This window comes from Prionailurus viverrinus, chromosome A2 (assembly GCF_022837055.1).
Source record: "Prionailurus viverrinus isolate Anna chromosome A2, UM_Priviv_1.0, whole genome shotgun sequence".
In the NCBI taxonomy this organism is placed as follows: Eukaryota; Metazoa; Chordata; class Mammalia; order Carnivora; family Felidae; genus Prionailurus; species Prionailurus viverrinus.
Window position 1 is genome coordinate 163,827,248 of NC_062562.1, and position 18,474 is coordinate 163,845,721.

At 49.4% G+C, this 18,474-nt stretch overlaps 1 protein-coding gene across 2 annotated transcripts; it reads right to left on the reverse strand.

Moving 5' to 3' along the window:
* Window positions 1-1,062: 1,062 nt before the first annotated feature.
* On the reverse strand, window positions 1,063-16,569 carry ABCF2 (ATP binding cassette subfamily F member 2). Of its 2 annotated transcripts, none has more exons than XM_047848853.1 (15): window positions 16,427-16,569; window positions 15,568-15,765; window positions 9,707-9,919; window positions 9,023-9,205; window positions 8,752-8,923; window positions 7,505-7,600; window positions 6,574-6,676; window positions 5,290-5,385; window positions 4,999-5,118; window positions 4,824-4,913; window positions 4,349-4,459; window positions 3,618-3,680; window positions 3,289-3,417; window positions 2,394-2,597; window positions 1,063-1,685 (listed from the first exon to the last, which is right to left on the reverse strand). In XM_047848853.1, the coding sequence occupies exons 2-15, from the start codon at window positions 15,722-15,724 to the stop codon at window positions 1,548-1,550; spliced, it is 1,875 nt and encodes a 624-aa protein (XP_047704809.1). In that variant the 5' UTR covers window positions 15,725-15,765; window positions 16,427-16,569; the 3' UTR covers window positions 1,063-1,547. The 2 variants fall into 2 exon arrangements, with proteins under 2 accessions (XP_047704809.1, XP_047704811.1); XM_047848855.1 differs by lacking the exon at window positions 16,427-16,569 and adding an exon at window positions 16,261-16,335.
* Between the last annotated feature and the right edge of the window lie 1,905 nt (window positions 16,570-18,474).

Below are 18,474 nucleotides of genomic sequence, written 5' to 3' on the forward strand. Positions count from 1 at the left end.
GTCCCTTTTCCCCGGGGACGCTCTTGGACTTCAGGGCCGCCTGAGGTCCTACTCACCTTTCAAGTTCGAGTACCAATCCTGCCTTTCCGGACTCACAAGAACTTCCCTCCCTTCCGAACCCTCTGTGTTTCCCAACAAGTCACAGTTGAGCCTCTGATTTATGCCCGGTCTCGTTCGCTAGTCACTGTTGGCTTCCCATTAGATCGTGAGCTCCTTGGGGGTTTGGACACCACCTGGGACTTTGTTTTGGGTATTTTACAGTCTCAGATGTATTGTAATGAGCACTGAAAGGTCACGGCTGTGTATGTTTCCCCACAGGGCCGGCCGCTGAGGCCTCAGAGGTGAAGCCACACCAGTAAGAAGGGGCACTGGTGTCCCTGGTGAACAAGGGCTGTGGATGCTTGTCAAGTTCAGACAGACCACGCAGAGCTCTGGGTTGGAAGTAAATTAGACCATGCTAACAAAAATTAAGGCTGAGAATAGGCAAAATAACAAAACTTCCTCATCCCACCCAGGAACGGTGGCTCACAAACCCGAGTGAGATGCAGACTCCCGTTTCACCTCTCTCACCCACCAGACGGCATCAGTAGGGCAGTGCCCGGGGATCTGCAGTTTAACAAGCACCCCCACCCCCACCGCCCCAAGTGCTGTGGTAGAGGCTGCAGCACGGGAGCCTCCGACCACCCTGAAAAACACGTTCCAGGAGAGTGGTTCTCAAAGTTCAGCCCCCAGACAAGCAGCATCAGCAGCTCCTGGAAACATGTTGGAAATGTTTTACTTCCTGGTCTCACCCCGGACCTACTGAATCAGAAACCCTGAGGCAAGACCCGGTGACCTGTGATACCAAATGAGTCTTCTAGGTGGTTCTGATGTGTGTGTTGTGAGGCAATGGCCTAACAAAAGGCAGCATTTCAATCAAAGGAAGGAGAGAGTTACTCCAGCCCTGCTTGCGTCCATTCCGCCAATTTCCACCCAAGCTCCTGCTGAGGGGATGGGAGTATTGGTGCTGAGGGGAAGAGGGAAGCGAAGGGCCCAGAGGCCAGAAAAGGAAGGTAGGGACCATGGCTTCTTCTTTCTTTATTGGACACTTGGTAGATGTCACGCAGGTCTAAAAGTTACACTGTTAAATAATTATTTAAAAACCGACCAGGACTAAAGCCCTGGTCCACAGCTCCAAACCAGAAGCGGAAAGGAATGGGGGCGGTGGGCTGGGGGGTATTCCTCCAACATCACCAAAACCCAGAAAACGAGGACCCTAAGCTCTTTCACAGGCCAACCCAGGATGTGGGCCCTTGGGCTAACCCTCAGGTGCCTCTGGCTGCATCACCATCAGGTCAGTAACCAGCAAGGAGCTGGCAGAACAGCCAGCCGAGTCCAGACATGGACAAAAGTAACTGCAAGGACAGGAAACGGACAGGTACTGTCCAGCTGTAGATAAGATCACAGAGTGCAGCTAAGGCAGGTGGGGACAGGGGAGGGGCTGGGGAGCGGTATTGCAGCAATGCAGGAGTGTGGCCCCAGAGGCCCAGCCCAGCCCGGGCAGGGGCTCACACATTGTGGGTCCTCCTGGTGAGCTGGGGCTCCTCGCCCACCAGCTTGGACTTGAGGTGCTCCTTGTAGGCCAGGATGTCTCCAGGCCACTTGGTGATTGTCTGCTTCTCACAGACCCAGATTTCCTGTGCAACCTAGAAAGGAAATCTGAGGCTCAATCCTCCTGGCCAGCACTCTCCCCATCCCTGCCCAGAAGACCACTGTCAGAGGAACTCCAGGAAGAAACCTCCACCGCCCAGTCCCGTATGCGGCTCACAGTTCCACTGTCTCTCTCTGTTCTCTGGGATGCCTAACCCAGGGGTACCGTAACCAGCAGGTTTGGAGCCTTCCAAGCCACAACCTGCTCTGTCTCCTGATTTCCAGCTCCCCGGCAGGGCCTAGAACTGTTTAGAGGCCTCGCCCGCAGCTTCCTGTTCTCTATCCCATCTTTCCCAAAGCTGCAGAGAAATGACCAGCGGCCTTTCCACCAATGACTGGTGGTAGCCCTCTAGTCCAAATCCTCCTTAGTATAATACTACTTCTATGCTGAAGAATCTTGAGACGGTAGTAAAAGCACCCTATCCTCTACCCAACTCCCTCGCCAATTCTGGCTAACATTGCCAAATGCCAAGTAGGCTGATGTCTCCAAATAGCTACTGAAAAAATGAAAGTTTTCCATTAAGGCTTTCTCAGTTTTTCAAAGAGCCATAAAATCTGGTCCTCATCACCCTGTCTACACCCTGAGCCCTTTTCCCAAATCCAATAAACACATATTAAGTGCCCTCCACATGCCATGACTGTGTCCTATCCAACCATCTCCTGGCCGCCCTCCTCTCTGATTTCCACTCCAGCCGGGGCCTCACCTGCTGAATGAGTCTGAAATCATGGCTGACCAGCATCATACCACCCTCAAACTCGTTGATGGCATCGGCCAGGGCGTCGATGGTCTCAATGTCCAGGTGATTAGTGGGCTCATCCAGGAAGAGCATGTGGGGGTTCTGCCAGGCCAGCCAGGCCAGACACACACGGCACTTCTGCCCATCAGACAGGTTCCGGATTGGGCTCACCTGCGTGGAACCGCGACATTTACGGAACCTGGTGTTACTCCCACCACAGAGCATGACTCACTTTCCCCCCGCTGCTTCTCCATTAATACTGCCACAATTCTACAAAAAGGAAGACCCAAGATCACAGTGAGATGGTACCAGTCTCTCAAGGCCCGTAAGGGATAAATGTGGAAGCCGGAAGCACTTGCTACTCAGGCCACACCTCTCGCTCTCCCTTGGCACTTAAATCGTAACTAAGTGGAACAATGTGGTGGACCCCAATCGAGATCTGAGTCCAGGAACTCGTTTTCTAGGTTTCAATTTCCCTCCCCCTCAAGCATTCTGGTTTATCTTGCTAGTCTGGGGCGAAGGCATGTCAGAGACTGGGATGCTATCCCTGCCCCTTCCTCATAATGAGACCTGAATACTCCAATACATACACCTAGGCCAAAGGAAAGCTAGCAGGTTCTTTCAGACGCTAGAATCAAAGGAAGAGACTTTTCAGTAGAACACTTGAATCTCAATCTCAGGGTTGTGAGTTCAAGCTCCACATTGGGCATGGAGCCTACTTTAAAAAAAAAAAAAAGAAAGAAAAAGAAAGAGACTTTTGGGACAGCTCCCGAACTTGGGTCGCCAGGGCAGTGCACCCTGGCCGTGTAGCCACAATCTCCCAGTTATCTGGCGCTGTTCCCCCACATCCCCCTCTGCTGACCTGCTGCTTCCCAGTGAGACCATATCGTCCGATGATCTTCCTCATTTCTTCCTTCTCCTTGATCTCTGGGTAGCACTTCATCATGTACTCCAAAGGTGAGAGGTCTAAGTCCAGCTGCTCTTGTAAATGCTACAGGAAAAAAGGAATCCACTCAGATGTGACTGGTGTCCCACTTCAAAAGGAACCTCGCTGGGTTAACTGCTGAGTAACTCTCCACCTCTACCCAGGCACCTGTTCAAGATTCCGAGAGAAGCAGGCAAAAGCTGACTTGGTCACATGCAGCCCCCTTTCCACACCCTGGGCATCTCCCCGGACCCCAAGGCCCGTACCTGATGGTAACGCCCTATCTTGACATGAGAATGTTTTCGGATCATCCCGTCTGTGGGTAGTAGCTAGAAAGAAGAGAGTATTAGGTAGAAAGATAAGCACACAGAAAGAGAAACTCGGTGAGAAGCAGACACAGACAGAGTAGGGAAATAAACATATGTTCACTGAACAAGACTCAGAACTTCCAAATAGAATCTACATCACTACCTCATAGACTGCTATTCTGGCCACTCTAAAAATATTTAGGAAGATAAACTGAAACAGATGTTCTCAAGAGAGGCAAAGATACATACAACACGGTCTACTTAGTAGTTAAAGGTCTACTACAGAAGGTACCACCAGTAAAACAAAGGACTCATATATATGTACAACATGGGTTTTCTAAAACAAAAACACGGCTCTCGACGCACAGATTTCCTCGAGATGCTCTAGCTGAAAACAGAAAAATGTTGAGGCACATGCATGTGCCTCTCTCTCTCTCTCTCTCTCTCTCACACACACACACACACACACACACACACACACACACACTCCCCTCCCTCCCTCTCTTTGAGAAAACAGCTCCAAATCTCAGCACTGCCAATGACAACATCCCCCACCCCAGAAGCTGGCTCACTCACCACCAAGGCACTCAGGCGCCTTGAGGGCCTCCGAGAAGCCCCTCACACCTTCCCTCCTCAGACACAGTAAGCACCTACTCTTGGAAGTCCCATGCCCCAGCCTGGCACCATACCTCTCCAGTTAGCAGCTTCAGAAGAGTTGATTTCCCTGCTCCATTGGGCCCCACCAGAGCCACTCGTGTATCGAGATCGATACCAAATTCTAGATTGTTGTAGATGCAGGGCTGAGTGGATGAGAGAGATGAATATGAGGTTAGGTTACCAATCAATCAATCTGGCTGGCAGATTAGCCCTGTCATGTCCCCCATCGCCACCGGAGTAGGCGGGAGTATGGAGGAGGGAGAAAGCTCTCAGAGCAGACCCCAACCCACTGCCTCCACCCGCCATCTCAGCTGAGCAGTTTTCCAAGTACTTGAAGAGGGGCCACTCAAGTCCCTGGATGAGGCACCTAAGCTGCTATGCCTGAAAAATCCCGTGCACCACACGGGTTAGCAGGTGTGTTGAGCAAAGAACCGGAGACTCTCCCAACCTGTTGACGCTTATCTTGTAAAATGTGTCCCAGCCTCCCAACCACACAGGAGGACTCACCCCGTCTTTTGTATACTTGAAGCTCACGTTCTGCACCATGATGACAGGTGGAGGAATCTTGCCACACGGTGGGAAATAAAATGACAGGGTCTAGGAGAAGGAGAGGACATTTTCCGGTTAGATCATGTCTCCTCCACCTCACCTCGGGCACTAACTCCACTCGCTCGGACCCCACCTTGTCACTCACGACCCTTTCTGTCAGTCCTGATGCCATCATTTTCTGTAGCGTTTTCTCCTTGCTCTGGGCTTGCCGGGCCAGCTTGGCGCTGCCATGACCAAACCTAGCGATGTAGTTCTGAAAGAGACCAGAAAGGGGGCTTGGAGCAGGGGCAGGTATCAAGCAACTCTCCTTAAATGCGGGGTAGATGCTGACGACAACGTCTTCCTGACACCCGGCACCCCGAACTCCCCACGTACCTTCCCCCGACTCTCCACCAGAACGTGAGCTCATCTACAACTGCCCTACCTTCATGTGTGCGATCTGATCTTGCTCCCAGTGAAACCTCTTCATCTGGTTCTCTTCCAACTCCAGCCGTGTCTTCACATACTGATCATAATTACCCTGAAGAGAAGTATGCCAGGTAAGGCAGGCAGTTTTAGCCTCGGTCCCGGGTTCTCAGGGTTTAGGGGGATGCGAGATGGCATCGGACTTGGCCCTGGCTAGAAGACTGTGCAGTAGGGAAAGAGGAAGGACGTTGGCAAAGTAAACCCTAACCTAGAACCTGAAGTCTTTCCATTTGTGTGCCTCTCACTCTTAGCTTAGCCGGAGCAGGGCTCCAGATCCAATCCTCAGGTTAGCCGTAAAGACACCCACAGCACCAGCAGTAGCCCTGATCACAACCGTCATACGGACATCACAAGGCTCACAGCCTTCCAAGAGGACCTCCTACTACTCCCCACCCTTAGAGGCTCAAGCCCCATGCAGGCTACAGAAACAGCGCCCAGGAAGGAAGACAGCAGACCAATCAGATTTAGGACCTAGCAAATTCTGCACAATTGGACTGCCATGGTTTCTATCTGCAAAGAACTGGACTCAACCTGAATATTCATCAGAAAGGGTCTGACAAATAAAGGAGTGGATAGCTACACAATGAAATATTATGCAATTACTGAAAAGCATGAGATGGATCTATAACTATTCATATGAAAAGCGGCGCAAGATATATTAAAATGTAAAAGCAACCTACAGAAGAGAGTGATTATTAACATTACAGCTGTGATGTGTATACACAAAATTTTCTACAAATCCGTGCAAGTACACATAAAATCTCTGGAAGACTATATGAGAAATTATTAATACTCCCACAGTGAGTATAACTACGAATGAAAAGGACTCCTATTTTTTCTTTTTTTTAAATACGGATAATGAAAAGGCAAGGCAGACAAGTGGGCTGTTGAGATCCAGACTCCCAGTCTTCACAGAAAGAGAGGTAAATGGGCTGTCACAAAGCAGAGTTAAGCAGTCATTCAAGAAGGCAGGGATCGGCAGGGCCTGCCTGGGCACCATGCAAAGTCAACCTCTTTACCATAAGGCACACACATCACGTACACAGGCTGCCAATCAATGGCCTACAACCTGAGAGCAACTACTTTGAGACTAAAATAGAACAAGCGGCAGGACTCCTTGTTCACATCTTTTTATAGCAATAGGTAGAAAAGGGCTGCTAAGTCTGTTTTGTTTTTTTTAAAGGAGACCTTCAAGGAACTGGTAAGCGCTGAGGTTGCTGTGCAGACGCTGGGGCCTACTCACCGTGTAATACTTCAGTTTCTTGTTGTGCATGTGAATGATGTTGGTGCAGACACCATTCAGAAAGTCCTGGGAATGGGAGACGAGGACCAGGATGCGCTTAAAACTGCAAAGCCAGAGAACCAGTCAGGAAGGTGCTCCAAACTGTGACGGTCCACAGCAGGGGAGCTGAAAGGCCCAGAAAACCTTCATCCTTTCCCATCCTGAGCCCCCATTAGATTTAACGGCCAATTCCCGGCTCTCAGCAACCACCTAGGCCGCCAGTGCACCATCTACCTGGAACGACACCTTGACCCCTTTCAGTCTGAGTTTTCTCCATCTTCTGTTCTAATTTTCAGCAGAATGGAGATGGTAGCTTAACAATGATGGTAAAAACAAGCATATGTACACAAACATATCCATAAGTGTATGTAATACTGTGGGTGGGAAGAACTGGAACAGGCGCAATAAAAATCACTGTAGTCCTCTTTTTGAAAGGTACCAGTCACTGCAGAGACCGCTAAAAGCCTTCCCTCAGAGTCGGTACAGTATTCCGGGTTATTCAGTGCTGCAGCCATACAAGGACCCTTGCCACATCAGCTAGGTTTCCTTTGCTACTGCATCATGATCTTAAGTGGGAATCCTTTCTTTATATGACGCATATAAATACGGTTAAGAGAAAAATACAGTCTTTAATAAAGGTGTCGTATTTTAAATGGAAGAACCAGAAAGTTAAAAAACTTCACACATTTCAGGCTAAAAAAAAAGAATCAAACCAAATGGTCTCCCCTAAAGGTGCTTACTACTTTTTCAATCTGGCCTTCACCCGACCTCGCGTCAGTTCATTTTCTCATTGCTCTAGCATCACTGCAGTTTCCAGGCACCCATTTCCTTTAGATTGCTCAACTCCCCCTTCAGGACCTGCCCATTCCCAACCCCATCCCTACCCCCTTACGTCTTTAATTCTTCTTCCAACCACACACAAGCATCGAGGTCCAGGTGGTTGGTGGGCTCGTCCAGCAGCAGCATGAAGGGCCGAATGAAGAGGGCTCTGAAGGACAGGAGAGGAGACAGAGCCCCTTCAGTCTAATGGGCGCTACGCAGGAGGGGCCTTGCCTGCTACCTGCAACCCTGGTCAGGCCTGGCTTGAGTCCTGAAACCAATTCTAGGTTCTACACCTGAGAGGAAAGGGGAGAATGAGGAGAGAAACGAGAGTTGAAGAGCTGAGATGAAAGGGCAGAAAACAGGGCTGAGAAGCAGAGGGATGGTGCAGTTTGAAGATAAGGTTGTATAAGTCCTTACGAGTCTGCAGGTCTTTCACGCTGAAGTTGGTGACCATCAGGAAGACAAAAGGATAGAGGAGATAAACTGCTAAAGCAAAATAGCATTCAAGTTAAATCGATGGGGTTGCCAGCCTTTAGCAAGGAGGGCAAAAAATGTTCTTTTCTTAGATGGAATCTCAAGACAGGAGACGCAGGGGGACAGCACTGGTTCCCACATCTGCAGTCACCGCACTGCAGAGCTTTTTAGAAATAAAATTTCTGGGCACCAAATTCCAGTATTCCAACCACAGAGATATGAAGAAGAGGCTAGGAAATCTGTACCTCTGCAGCTCCCTAGATGAACGGAGGTGGCTAATCCTTGCACGTGGAACCACTGCTCTCGGCTCCAAAGCACACGCAGGCAGCTTTGCTAAAGCAGCAAGTGTCACCAATTCACTTGGCAGAGAACAGTGGAGTGAGGGAACAACCTACTTAACTGGGGACTTTCTGGGGGGACTGCTGAGGGAATGATGGTCTACACAAACTCACTCTGGGTCCAGCTCACAGGGGGATAAGGAAAGATCACTTAACAGCTGTCTAATATTTTATCTTTATGCAGCAACAATTAGAAGGACTGAAATACAAAAAAGGATAGGATGGGAGTCAGGAAGAAAGAAGAAATGGACCCAGTCTACCATTTTACCCAAGGCTGATCCTAGGATTCCTAAACACTGTGCCAGAGATCCAACAATGGTCACTTCGGCCAGGAGGCTCGCGCCTTAGCCCATGCATACCACCCCTCCTTCACACTGTTGATGTCGTGTCTCGTCTGGCACTTACTGACCCCTGACCTCTGTTCTACACAGTTCCACTGGAGTGAGCATCCAACCCTGAAGGAAATGGGCAACTACAGAGGGTAGAGAAGGAGAAAGGAACTCACCTGGCGAGGGCGACCCTCATTCTCCAGCCCCCACTGAAGTCTTTCAGCTTCTTGCGCTGCATGGCAGGCGTGAAACCCAGTCCATGCAAGATCCGCGAAGCCCTCATCTCCGCCTTGTCAGCATCCAGCTCCTCCAGTCGCTCGTAGAGCTCCATGAGCTTCTCACACTCCGCTGTGGGCGGCATATGGCTCGTGAGGCTCCCCGGGCCTTTCCTGGGAGGAAGCCCACCCCCCGACCCCCCGACTCCCCGTCCCAAGTCAGGAGCCCTACCATCCTCGTGAGCCAGCCGCTCAGCCTCCCTCTCCAGCATGGCCCGCTCCGTGTCGACTTCCATCACACACTGCAAGGGTGTCTTGTCACTAGGGGGCATTTCCCGAGTCAGATGGTAGATGTCAATGTGCTCGGGGATGGGCACTTCCCGTTTCCCAATAGCAGAGAGCAGCATGGACTTTCCTGAGAAGGGCAAGCAGAGAGTGGGCAGAGGACACTCGGCACAGTTCTGCCTGTCATTCCCCTGCATCAGCTCCTCCGCTCCAGCCAAACCACGACCTCACCATTTTGTGGAGCACCTTCCTTCCTCCCTTCCTTCCTTTCATTTGTTCAAATCCTACTACCAGTCACCCCCACCCCCCCCCACCCCGGGCTACCTTTCCAACCTTCCTCCAATTCTTGTCCCACCCCTCCTGCGTGAAGTCAGTTCGCCTACAGCGGCCTCGCACACCACCATTCCTGCCCCTCCCGCCCACTTCTCCAGCACCTACTGTCTGTAACTGCTCACGTGTTACTTACCACACACTGCTCTGTACTGCTAGTTCCTTTTCCCTGGACATATGTGGTCTCCCACCCATACTGTAAACTCCTTGCTTTGCATATAGCTGGTGCTAAGTAAATACTTGCTGAGTGACAGACGAGCCAAGGAGAGACACCTCCCACCTCGCCTTCCAAGGGCCTCACCAATTCCATTTAAGCCAATGAGGCCATAACGACGGCCTGAGTTTAATTCCAGTTTGGTGTCACTGAGCAGCTCTTGACCATGAAAGGTGAGGGAGAGGTTGATAATGTGGGCATCAGTACTGTTGGGGTGAGAGGCAAGGACACCGGTGACAGCGCGAGCAGCAGCTTTCTTCATCTCAAAGTCCTCTAGCTCCTTGGTCAGCAAATCCACTTCTGGAGACAGAAAAGAAGTTTGGGAATAAGACAGACCCTGCTCTCGCACTAAGTCACGTCCTACAGCATTCAGACAGTTCAGTCAGTAGAGAATCCGACTTTTAAACTGAGGGTCCAGGGTTCAAGTCCCTGTTTGGGCATTTGTAGCTTTTGCCCCTTACTCAGGTTACCAAATGTTGTCATATCAAGCCCGAAATGCTGAAAAAGGCATGCCCTGTAGGACCTGGTTCAAGATCGAGTGGAGGTGATTCACATGTTTCACAAGCTTTCAAGAGTGTACAGATCTGCCCTAACACCCTTCTTTCACGGACTACTTTTCACTTCACAACTTGTTCTTTTTTTTTTTTTTTTTTTTTTAACTTTTCTAAGACCAGCGGCAAAACAGACTTTATTTCTGTTTAGCTACCTATTGCTGAAACGTGTAAGCCAGGCCTAAAGAGAACATACAAAAAAAAAAAAAAAAAAGAAAATATTGGAAAACATTTTCTGGCACCTTTTCAGATTTCCTAAGATCATGTCATTTTGGCATTTTCTTCCCATAAACACGACCAATTAAATCACAGCACAAAAGAGAAAAACATTGTGTCAAGCCAGGGCAATAACAAAACAAAATATCAGCTTTTTTAAGAAATGGAAATATACTCGGGGCGCCTGGGTGGCGCAGTCGGTTAAGCGTCCGACTTCAGCCAGGTCACGATCTCGCGGTCCGTGAGTTCGAGCCCCGCGTCAGGCTCTGGGCTGATGGCTCAGAGCCTGGAGCCTGTTTCCGATTCTGTGTCTCCCTCTCTCTCTGCCCCTCTCCCGTTCATGCTCTGTCTCTCTCTGTCCCAAAAATAAATAAACATTGAAAAAAAAAATTTTTTTTTAAAAGAAATGGAAATATACATACACAGGTAAATAGCCCATAATAAGCAAAAGGCTCAATAGAATCACAACTTGCTCTTTTAATTCTAACCTCTCTTGTTCTTTTTTTTTAAATATTTATTTTTGAGAGAGAGAGAGAGAGAGAGAGAGAGAGCACGAGTAGGGGAGGGCAGAGAGAGGGAGACAGAGGATCTGAAGTGGGCTCCACACTGACAGCAGAGAGCCTGAGGTGGGGCTTGAACTCACAAATGCGGGATCACGACCTGAGACGAAGTCAGTCGCTCAACCGAGCCACTTAGGGGCCCACTTCTCTAATTCTTAAATGACATAAATGCATGAGGGGAATGGCTAGAACTCTCAATTTTTCTCCATAAGTATGTGTGAAAGAATTAGTCCTAAAACCTAAAAGCAGACACTACAGAAGTGCCATTCTCTTATTCCATGACCTACTGGAATTCCATACTCCAGATATACTTCTCAAAGTTTTTTACTTATTTGAGAGAGAGAGAGAGAAAGAGAAAGAGAGAGAGAGAGAGAGTATATGCACATGTGTGTGCAAGCAGGGAGGGGCAGAGAGGGAGAGAGAATCCCAAGCAGGATCCACGCTGTCAGTGCAGAGCCTGAGTTCAGAGCCAAATGCAGGGCTCGAATTCATGAACCATGAGATCATGACATAAGCTGAAATCAAGAGTCAGATGTTTAACCACCTGAGCCACCCAGGTGCCTCCAGATATACCTCTGAGCAGCACAGAAGGGACCAGTGTGAGAAAATGCACAAAGGGATCAACACAGGCAGAGCCACGGCTGCGAAAACCAGGCGCTCCCCAATCTGGAGGGTTTAAAAGATGCAAACTGACCATGAGCTGTTGTGCCTTGGTGGTTTTTCAGGCATCACTACATCTTAAGCCTGGGAAGAACTATCACTATTAATGGCTAAAAGTGTTGAGTTTACTCTGTGCTACCCCACTGTTCTCCATCTATCTTAATCCTTACAACACGTAGGAGATACACACTGACAATCCCGGTTCTATAAGTGAAAAAGCCAAGTAACACAGCCAAGGTCGAAAAGGCTAGTTAGCGACAGAGCCAGAACTTGAACCAGGTGACCTTAACTATGTCACTATACCACCTTTCCATAAAGAAAAGTGCCCATAAAGTATTACTGAAAGTGGGACAGAAATGGGGGTGGAAGGCGTCCCGGTAAGCTTCTTCGAAAAGAGTAAGGCAATTTATGTACGTTTTACGGAAGCAGTCAGAAACTACACATGAGGTTCCACTACTATGAGAATGTGCTGATTTTTTAAAATTTTAATGTTTATTCATTTTTTTGTGTGAATGTATTGTCAAATTGGTTTCCATACAACACCCAGTGCTCATCCCAACAGGTGCCCTCCTCAGTGAATCTGCTGATTTTTTAGTCTTTGTTACCCTTACCTATGTTCCCTTAGTGACTTCACAGAATCCTTGGAATGAGAAGAGTGTGTGCTTGTCCACAGGAAAAATAAAGACAGGGTAGAGGGGTGAAGACAGGTGTCTCCTGGGGGAGAGCAACTCCATGGGAGAGGGTGTGTGGTGGTTAGTCACAGGTCACTCTCTGAATACCCCATCCTGTGAGGTGATTACGAGCTGGCGCTAAACCTGCTCTGCCTTCAAGGAGCCAACACTTGGGCAGGGGCTGCCCCAGTAGACAGCTGGCGGGCACTCTGTCCGCAGCTCTGGGTACGGTGTTAGAAATAAGTGTTTGATGAGTACTTTTTGAATGGAGATCAAAGTTTTTGTTTTGACTCGCATGAAGGAATTTTCAGTCTCTTTTCTACACGGTTGAGTTACCAGACTTCCCACAACTCCGATTCTTGCCAATCCCTATTCCGGATGCTGAGAAGACAGAGTAGGAAGAAGTTTATGATCTAGATCAGGAGTTGGTAAACTTTTTCGTGAAGGGCCAGATGCTAAATATTTTAGGGTTTATGAGCCAAGTGGCCAAATCAAGATATGTGAAATGTAACCACTTTAAAAATGTAGAAAACCGTTCTTAGCTTGGGGTTGGGATGGAGGTTAAAAAAAAAAGGCTGGCCAGATTTGGCCAACAGCATGTTTTTATAAAGTTCTATTGAAACACAGCCACACTCATCATTTACATAGTGTCTAAGGCTGCTTTCACTACAATGGCAGAACTGAACAGCTGCAACAGAAACCATATAGCTCACGAAGCTACAAATATTTACTACCTGGATCTTTACAGAAAAAGTTTGCCGACCCCTAGTCTAGATCTCCATCTGCTCAGGCAAGAGGAAGAACAAAACTAAGGGAAAGTTAATATACCATTTTCTCTTGATCTCTTCAAGTTGACAGCATCTATGACCTAAGTCATCTCCTAAGCTTCAAAAGAAGGAGCCTTAAACAGACCTCATTTTCCTGGCCTACAGCATCCCAGAAAACACTTGTCACTTAAAGACAAATGAACAGCACTGAATAAATGGAAAAGGGATTTTGAAAGAAACTTCATCACGGAGAACATTGTAGACTTCACAAGAAGTCTCTTTCTACTTACTTCCCAACAAGAGGACCAGCTGAACTCCAGTGCCTGTCTTGACGAGTCTCACGTTCTAAAGAAGGTTAATCTGTCAAAAGTCACTTTCTTTGACATACATCTCGATCTTTCCATACCTTACTACCTAAGGAAGACTGTGTGGCAATGGCAATCAGTAAAGGTTGGAGAATGATAACCTGTAGCATCACGTAATCTCAAACTCAGGAGAGAGGACCCAATCTTGGGAGAGAAGCAGAAATGACACAGGTCCCTGGCAATAAGAAATGTTTTGAGGGGCGCCTGGGTGGCTCAGTCGGTTGAGCATCTGACCCTTGATTTCGGCTCAGGTCATGATCCCAGGGTCGTGGGATCGAGCCCTATGTTGGGTTCTGTGCTGAACACGGAGCCTACTTAAGATACTCTCTCTCTCCCTTCCTCTGCCTCTCTCCTACACTCATGCTAATAAAAAATTGAAAAATTGAAAGACAGAAAAAAGTTTTGAGAGGGCTGGAAAGAAAACAAAGGTCACATTTCAGAACAGTAGCTCCCTGAGGAAGCAAGGTAAAAAAAAAACCAAAGATCTATTACTGAGATGGGGATTCCACAGCTGGGTTTCCTGAAAAATCCCATTTTCCAAGGAGCAAAGAAAGGTAAACAAGATATTTGTGATGGGAACAGTGGACAATGGTCTCAAGAGGGATTCACTTTGCCACCTTTCCGATTCAGCCAGAATAACTGATGACATACCTGTAGAGCTGATGACATACATTGCTTAACCGTGGTTCCTGAGGGCCGAGACAGGACCGAGCCTCTCTAAAATAGAGGTCACAACTCAGCCTGCTCATCCACACTCCCGTTATTCTCAACTTGGCAATCCTCCACTACTCCAGCCAGGAATAAAATTTCCCCATGGCCTGACCTTACTGAACCAGCTTTCTCCCATAATTCTTATTTTGGAGACAATTCCTACCACTCAGCTCTCTCTCAATCACTTTTAACTCCCCCTTTTCTGAATTCCTATCTGTTATGACTTGTATTAGTAATTCCGCTCTCCTCTTCAAACGTTTACATAGTATCTCAGTCTGCAAGGTTAGTCCTATCACCCAAGACACATGGTCCCTGCACTCAAAGGCTAAACAATGTAAAGAAACACAAGAGACAACATAAAAAGTAACACCATTGGGGCACCTGGGTGGCTCAGTCGGTTAAGCGTCCGACTTCGGCTCAGGTCATGATCTCGCGGTCCGTGAGTTCGAGCCCCGCGTCGGGCTCTGTGCTGACAGCTCAGAGCCTGGAGCCCATTTCAGATTCTGTGTCTCCCTCTCTCTCTGCCCCTCCCCTGTTCATGCTCTGTCTCTCTCTGTCTCAAAAATAAATAAACGTTAAAAAAATTAAAAAAAAAAAAAAGTAACACCATTAAGACAGCATAGGGGTATAGTGAATGGTACTACTTTAAAGGTCAGGTTTGATGGGGGAAAGGTTTTGCTATCCTGAGCTAGGCCCTAAGAAAAATGTCAAATGTAGCTACTCGCACAAAAATCGTGGTATTAGAACTTTAGTGTAAAGGGACAAAAATGTGACTAGTGAAGGGACAGTAACAGTCCGGATGGAGCGGGTCTGTTCAGGGAATCTTCAGAGGGACAGAAAAGGAGGCTGGGAACAGACGGTCAAGGGCCTGGAAAATTCTGTATCACACACTGCCACGTTTCCTTAGCTGGACCGTAAGTCAGCAGATGGTTCATCCTGCGTCGGCACGGAGCGCGGTGCCCAGCACTTGAGAGGTGCTCAATAAATATTTCCCCAAATATAAACAACAGGAAAGCATCTCTTTGCTAGGAAAACTCCATGAAACAGTTCCTACGTTCCTCTCTTGGGACAGTCACTACCCCTGGAAGGACAGAGGTACAACGTGGCAAAGAACCTGGCGCACTGACCACCGTGTGCACAAATGCAGGAAACTGAGAAAAGGGCAAGGAAATGACCTCCTGCTCCCAGTGCAGCGCCCGGAGCAGCAAGGCAGCACAACACCCATAGATGTGTTCGCCACTAGCTACGTGAGAACCTTGTGTGCAGCCTCCCTGATCAATAACTAGGAGGCACCAGCTGCCACTCTAATTTGGTTCGGTTCACTGTGACAAGTTCTGCGGCACCAGACTTATCCTCCAGGGCCGCCAGCGTCAGGACTCTGGCTCGGGCTTGGGGGATCCATCCATCCATCCATCCATCCCAGGAGCCCACCTCTCCCTCCATTCACCTGTGGTCTCTCGGCCATTGGCCTCACTTTTCTCCTCTGCCACCTGTGGTTCTGTGACAGCGTCTCCGTTCTCTTCGTGGCCCTTCCTGGGCCGCTGTCGCGCTTTGGCAGCTTCCTTCTTTTTGGCCGCCTTCTTCTTGGCCAGGTCAGAGGGCATGGTGATGAACCACAGGGGGTACGAAACTGTTCTCAGGGAGCCTGCAGGGAGGCAAACAGCCCCAAAAGTCTCAACTGGCGACGGAACGCCTGGGCCCTGCCCCATCCCGCTCGGGAATTTTCCCATCGGGCTGCCGAGCCCCAGCTCCGCCCATGCCTCGCCGCTCCCCATTTTGCCAGGGTCTCCCAAGCCAATTCTGGTCCCCGGCCGCTCTTCTGATCTTAACATCTCTTCCCTCAGGCTCCGTCCACCAATCCCCACGGGCTGCCTCGCTCTGGAAACGCTCCTCCTTTCACGGCCTCCAGTCAAGGACCAGGTTCTGCCCCCGCGGCAGAGATCCCCGTCTCCGGTTTCCCCGCAACTTGGCGCTCCGCGCTCCAGCCGGCCGCCTCGCTTTGCCGGGCTTCCTCCTCCCGTCCGCCTCAGGCCTCCTCTCCGGCGTTCCCCCCTCCACACCACCGAGCCGTCGGGCCCAGCTTCTTCCCGGGACGCGCTCGGCTTCCCCTCGTGAGTCCCCTCAGGGTCTCCTCACTCACCATCCCCTGAACCTCCCCCGGCCCCCGCCCGTCAGCGTCTCTCCCTCGGCCCTTTCTTCTCCTTCGCCGCCTCCTCCATCTCGACCCCGTCCCTCCTCCTTCTCTCCTTCCCTCCCCCGCCTCACCGGCCAGCACCCTCCCCCCGGCGCCCCTTCCCCCAACTCACTGGGCCTCGCCGCTCGGCCTCTGTCGCAACAGAGCTGCTCCTTGGGCTCCTCCGCGTGCGGCCGGCTCACCAGCCAATCACGGCATCGCGCGGCTGTCGGCGCGCCGCCGCGCAGGATCCTGGGAAGTGTTGTTCTCCAGGCGCGGCGGCCGGGGGGGAGACCCCTCCTCGAGAACTACCGCCTGTGGCAGGGGCCTCCCCGGCCCGCGTGATGTCATCAGGCGGCGCGAGGCCGGCGGGGGGAGGGGGAGCGGGATTAGTGCCCGGGAACCCGCGGCCAGCCTGCCCGCTTCGGGCCCTGGAAACTGCAACTCCCAGACTGCTCCTCCGGTAAGGGGCTGGGCCTTCCAGGCTTTACCCCACCTCTCGAAAATCTGTCGAGTTCTGTGGAGGCACTGAGCTCTTAGGGCCGCAACAGCCGGCCCAAACAGCAGGGCGACGGACTACACTTCCCAGCAGGCATCAGGCGGGAGTGGGTCGAAACAATGGGAGAGAAGAGGAGGGAGGTGGAGGGAGAAGGAGGAAGAGTGAAGCGGCTGGGAAGAGGCGGCCCGAATAGGAGGCGCATCGCTACGAAGATGATGCGAAGCACAGAAATCCCTGAAAGAAAGGCGTCCTCGTTTTTTGGAACTGAGATCTTACAGGCTGGTCTAGTGTTAGCCAAACTTTTAGAAGGTGCCGAACGTTCTTCCTGAACTTTGTCCGCTTAGCCTACACTCTCTAGAATTGTTAGATTCCCATCAGAGCCGTGTAAGTCTGGTGGTAAGAGCTCTGAAGTTAAAAAAAAAAAAAAAAAAAGACCCATTTCCTGAGTTCAGCGGTATCATTGGTTAGACATGTAACCTTGCCCGTTAGTTTTCTTTTGAGTCTTACTGTTTAAAATCCCTCAGGCTTCTCACCTACATTGTAACCCCCAAATTTGTGGCCTCAAATACAAGGCAGGCCCTTTGTGACTGACCCTGTTACTTCTCCAGGCTTCTGATCAGCGGTGCTTCACCATCAGGGACACAGCTGGAGGGAGGCAAAATGAAGCTTTTACTCCTTTGGAGCACATTCTCCAAATTGCCCTACCCGAGTTAAAAAACAAAAACAAAAAAAACTCACTCCTCTCTCCAGAGAACTAGTTTTCCTCTTCAAACTTGATGCTTCAGTAGAATCTACTTGTATTTCAAGTAAGCCTTGCCATTTCATACCTTCATGCCTTTGAGCATAGCTTTTTCTGCAAGACCCTCCACCAATTAAGTGCCCACTGTGTGTTAGGCTCAGAGCTAGATGCTGGAGTTGCAATGGAAACAAGTTATTCCCTGACCTCAGGGAGCTCACGATTAAGAAGGAGCAATGAAAGAGTAAATGGGTGCCTCGGTGGCTCAGTTGGTTAAGCGTTGGACTCTTGATTTTGGCTGAGGTCATGATATCGTAGTTTGTGAGATTGAGCCCCATGTCTGGCTCTGTGCTGTCAGCACATAGCCTGCTTAGGATTCTTTCCCTCTGCCCCTCCCTGGTGCACGAGCTCTATCGATCTCTCTCTCAAAATAAATATACACTTAAAAAATATTTAAAGAGTAAACAGTCCATGACATTCAGGTGATAAGTGCCATAAAAGAAGTGACTTATGCATGCTGTTCGAGTATGTAGGTGGGGCTCACTTGACATAGCATAACTAAGACCATGAATTCTGGGGGCAGACTGCCTTCATTCAGACCTCTCCTCTATCATTTACAGTGTGTGACCTTGGGCAAAATACACCCTCCTCTGTAAAACAGGAATGATGATAGTACTTACCTCATACAGTTGTTAGATTAGAGGTTAATTTTTGTTAATTGGCTAATTATTACTTAGCTGGAGTTCTGCTAGCTGAACTCTGCTACTAATAGAATCCTTACTTAAGTATGCACTAGATATTTATTTAATATATTTAACAAATATTAAACACCTACTATGGGCAAGAACATTGTTTTAGGTAAAGAACATAGACAATAGTTAACTGATTGCAAAGCCTTTCTTTATGGAGCAAAGAACTTATATATGGTTGTGGATCACATAAAATC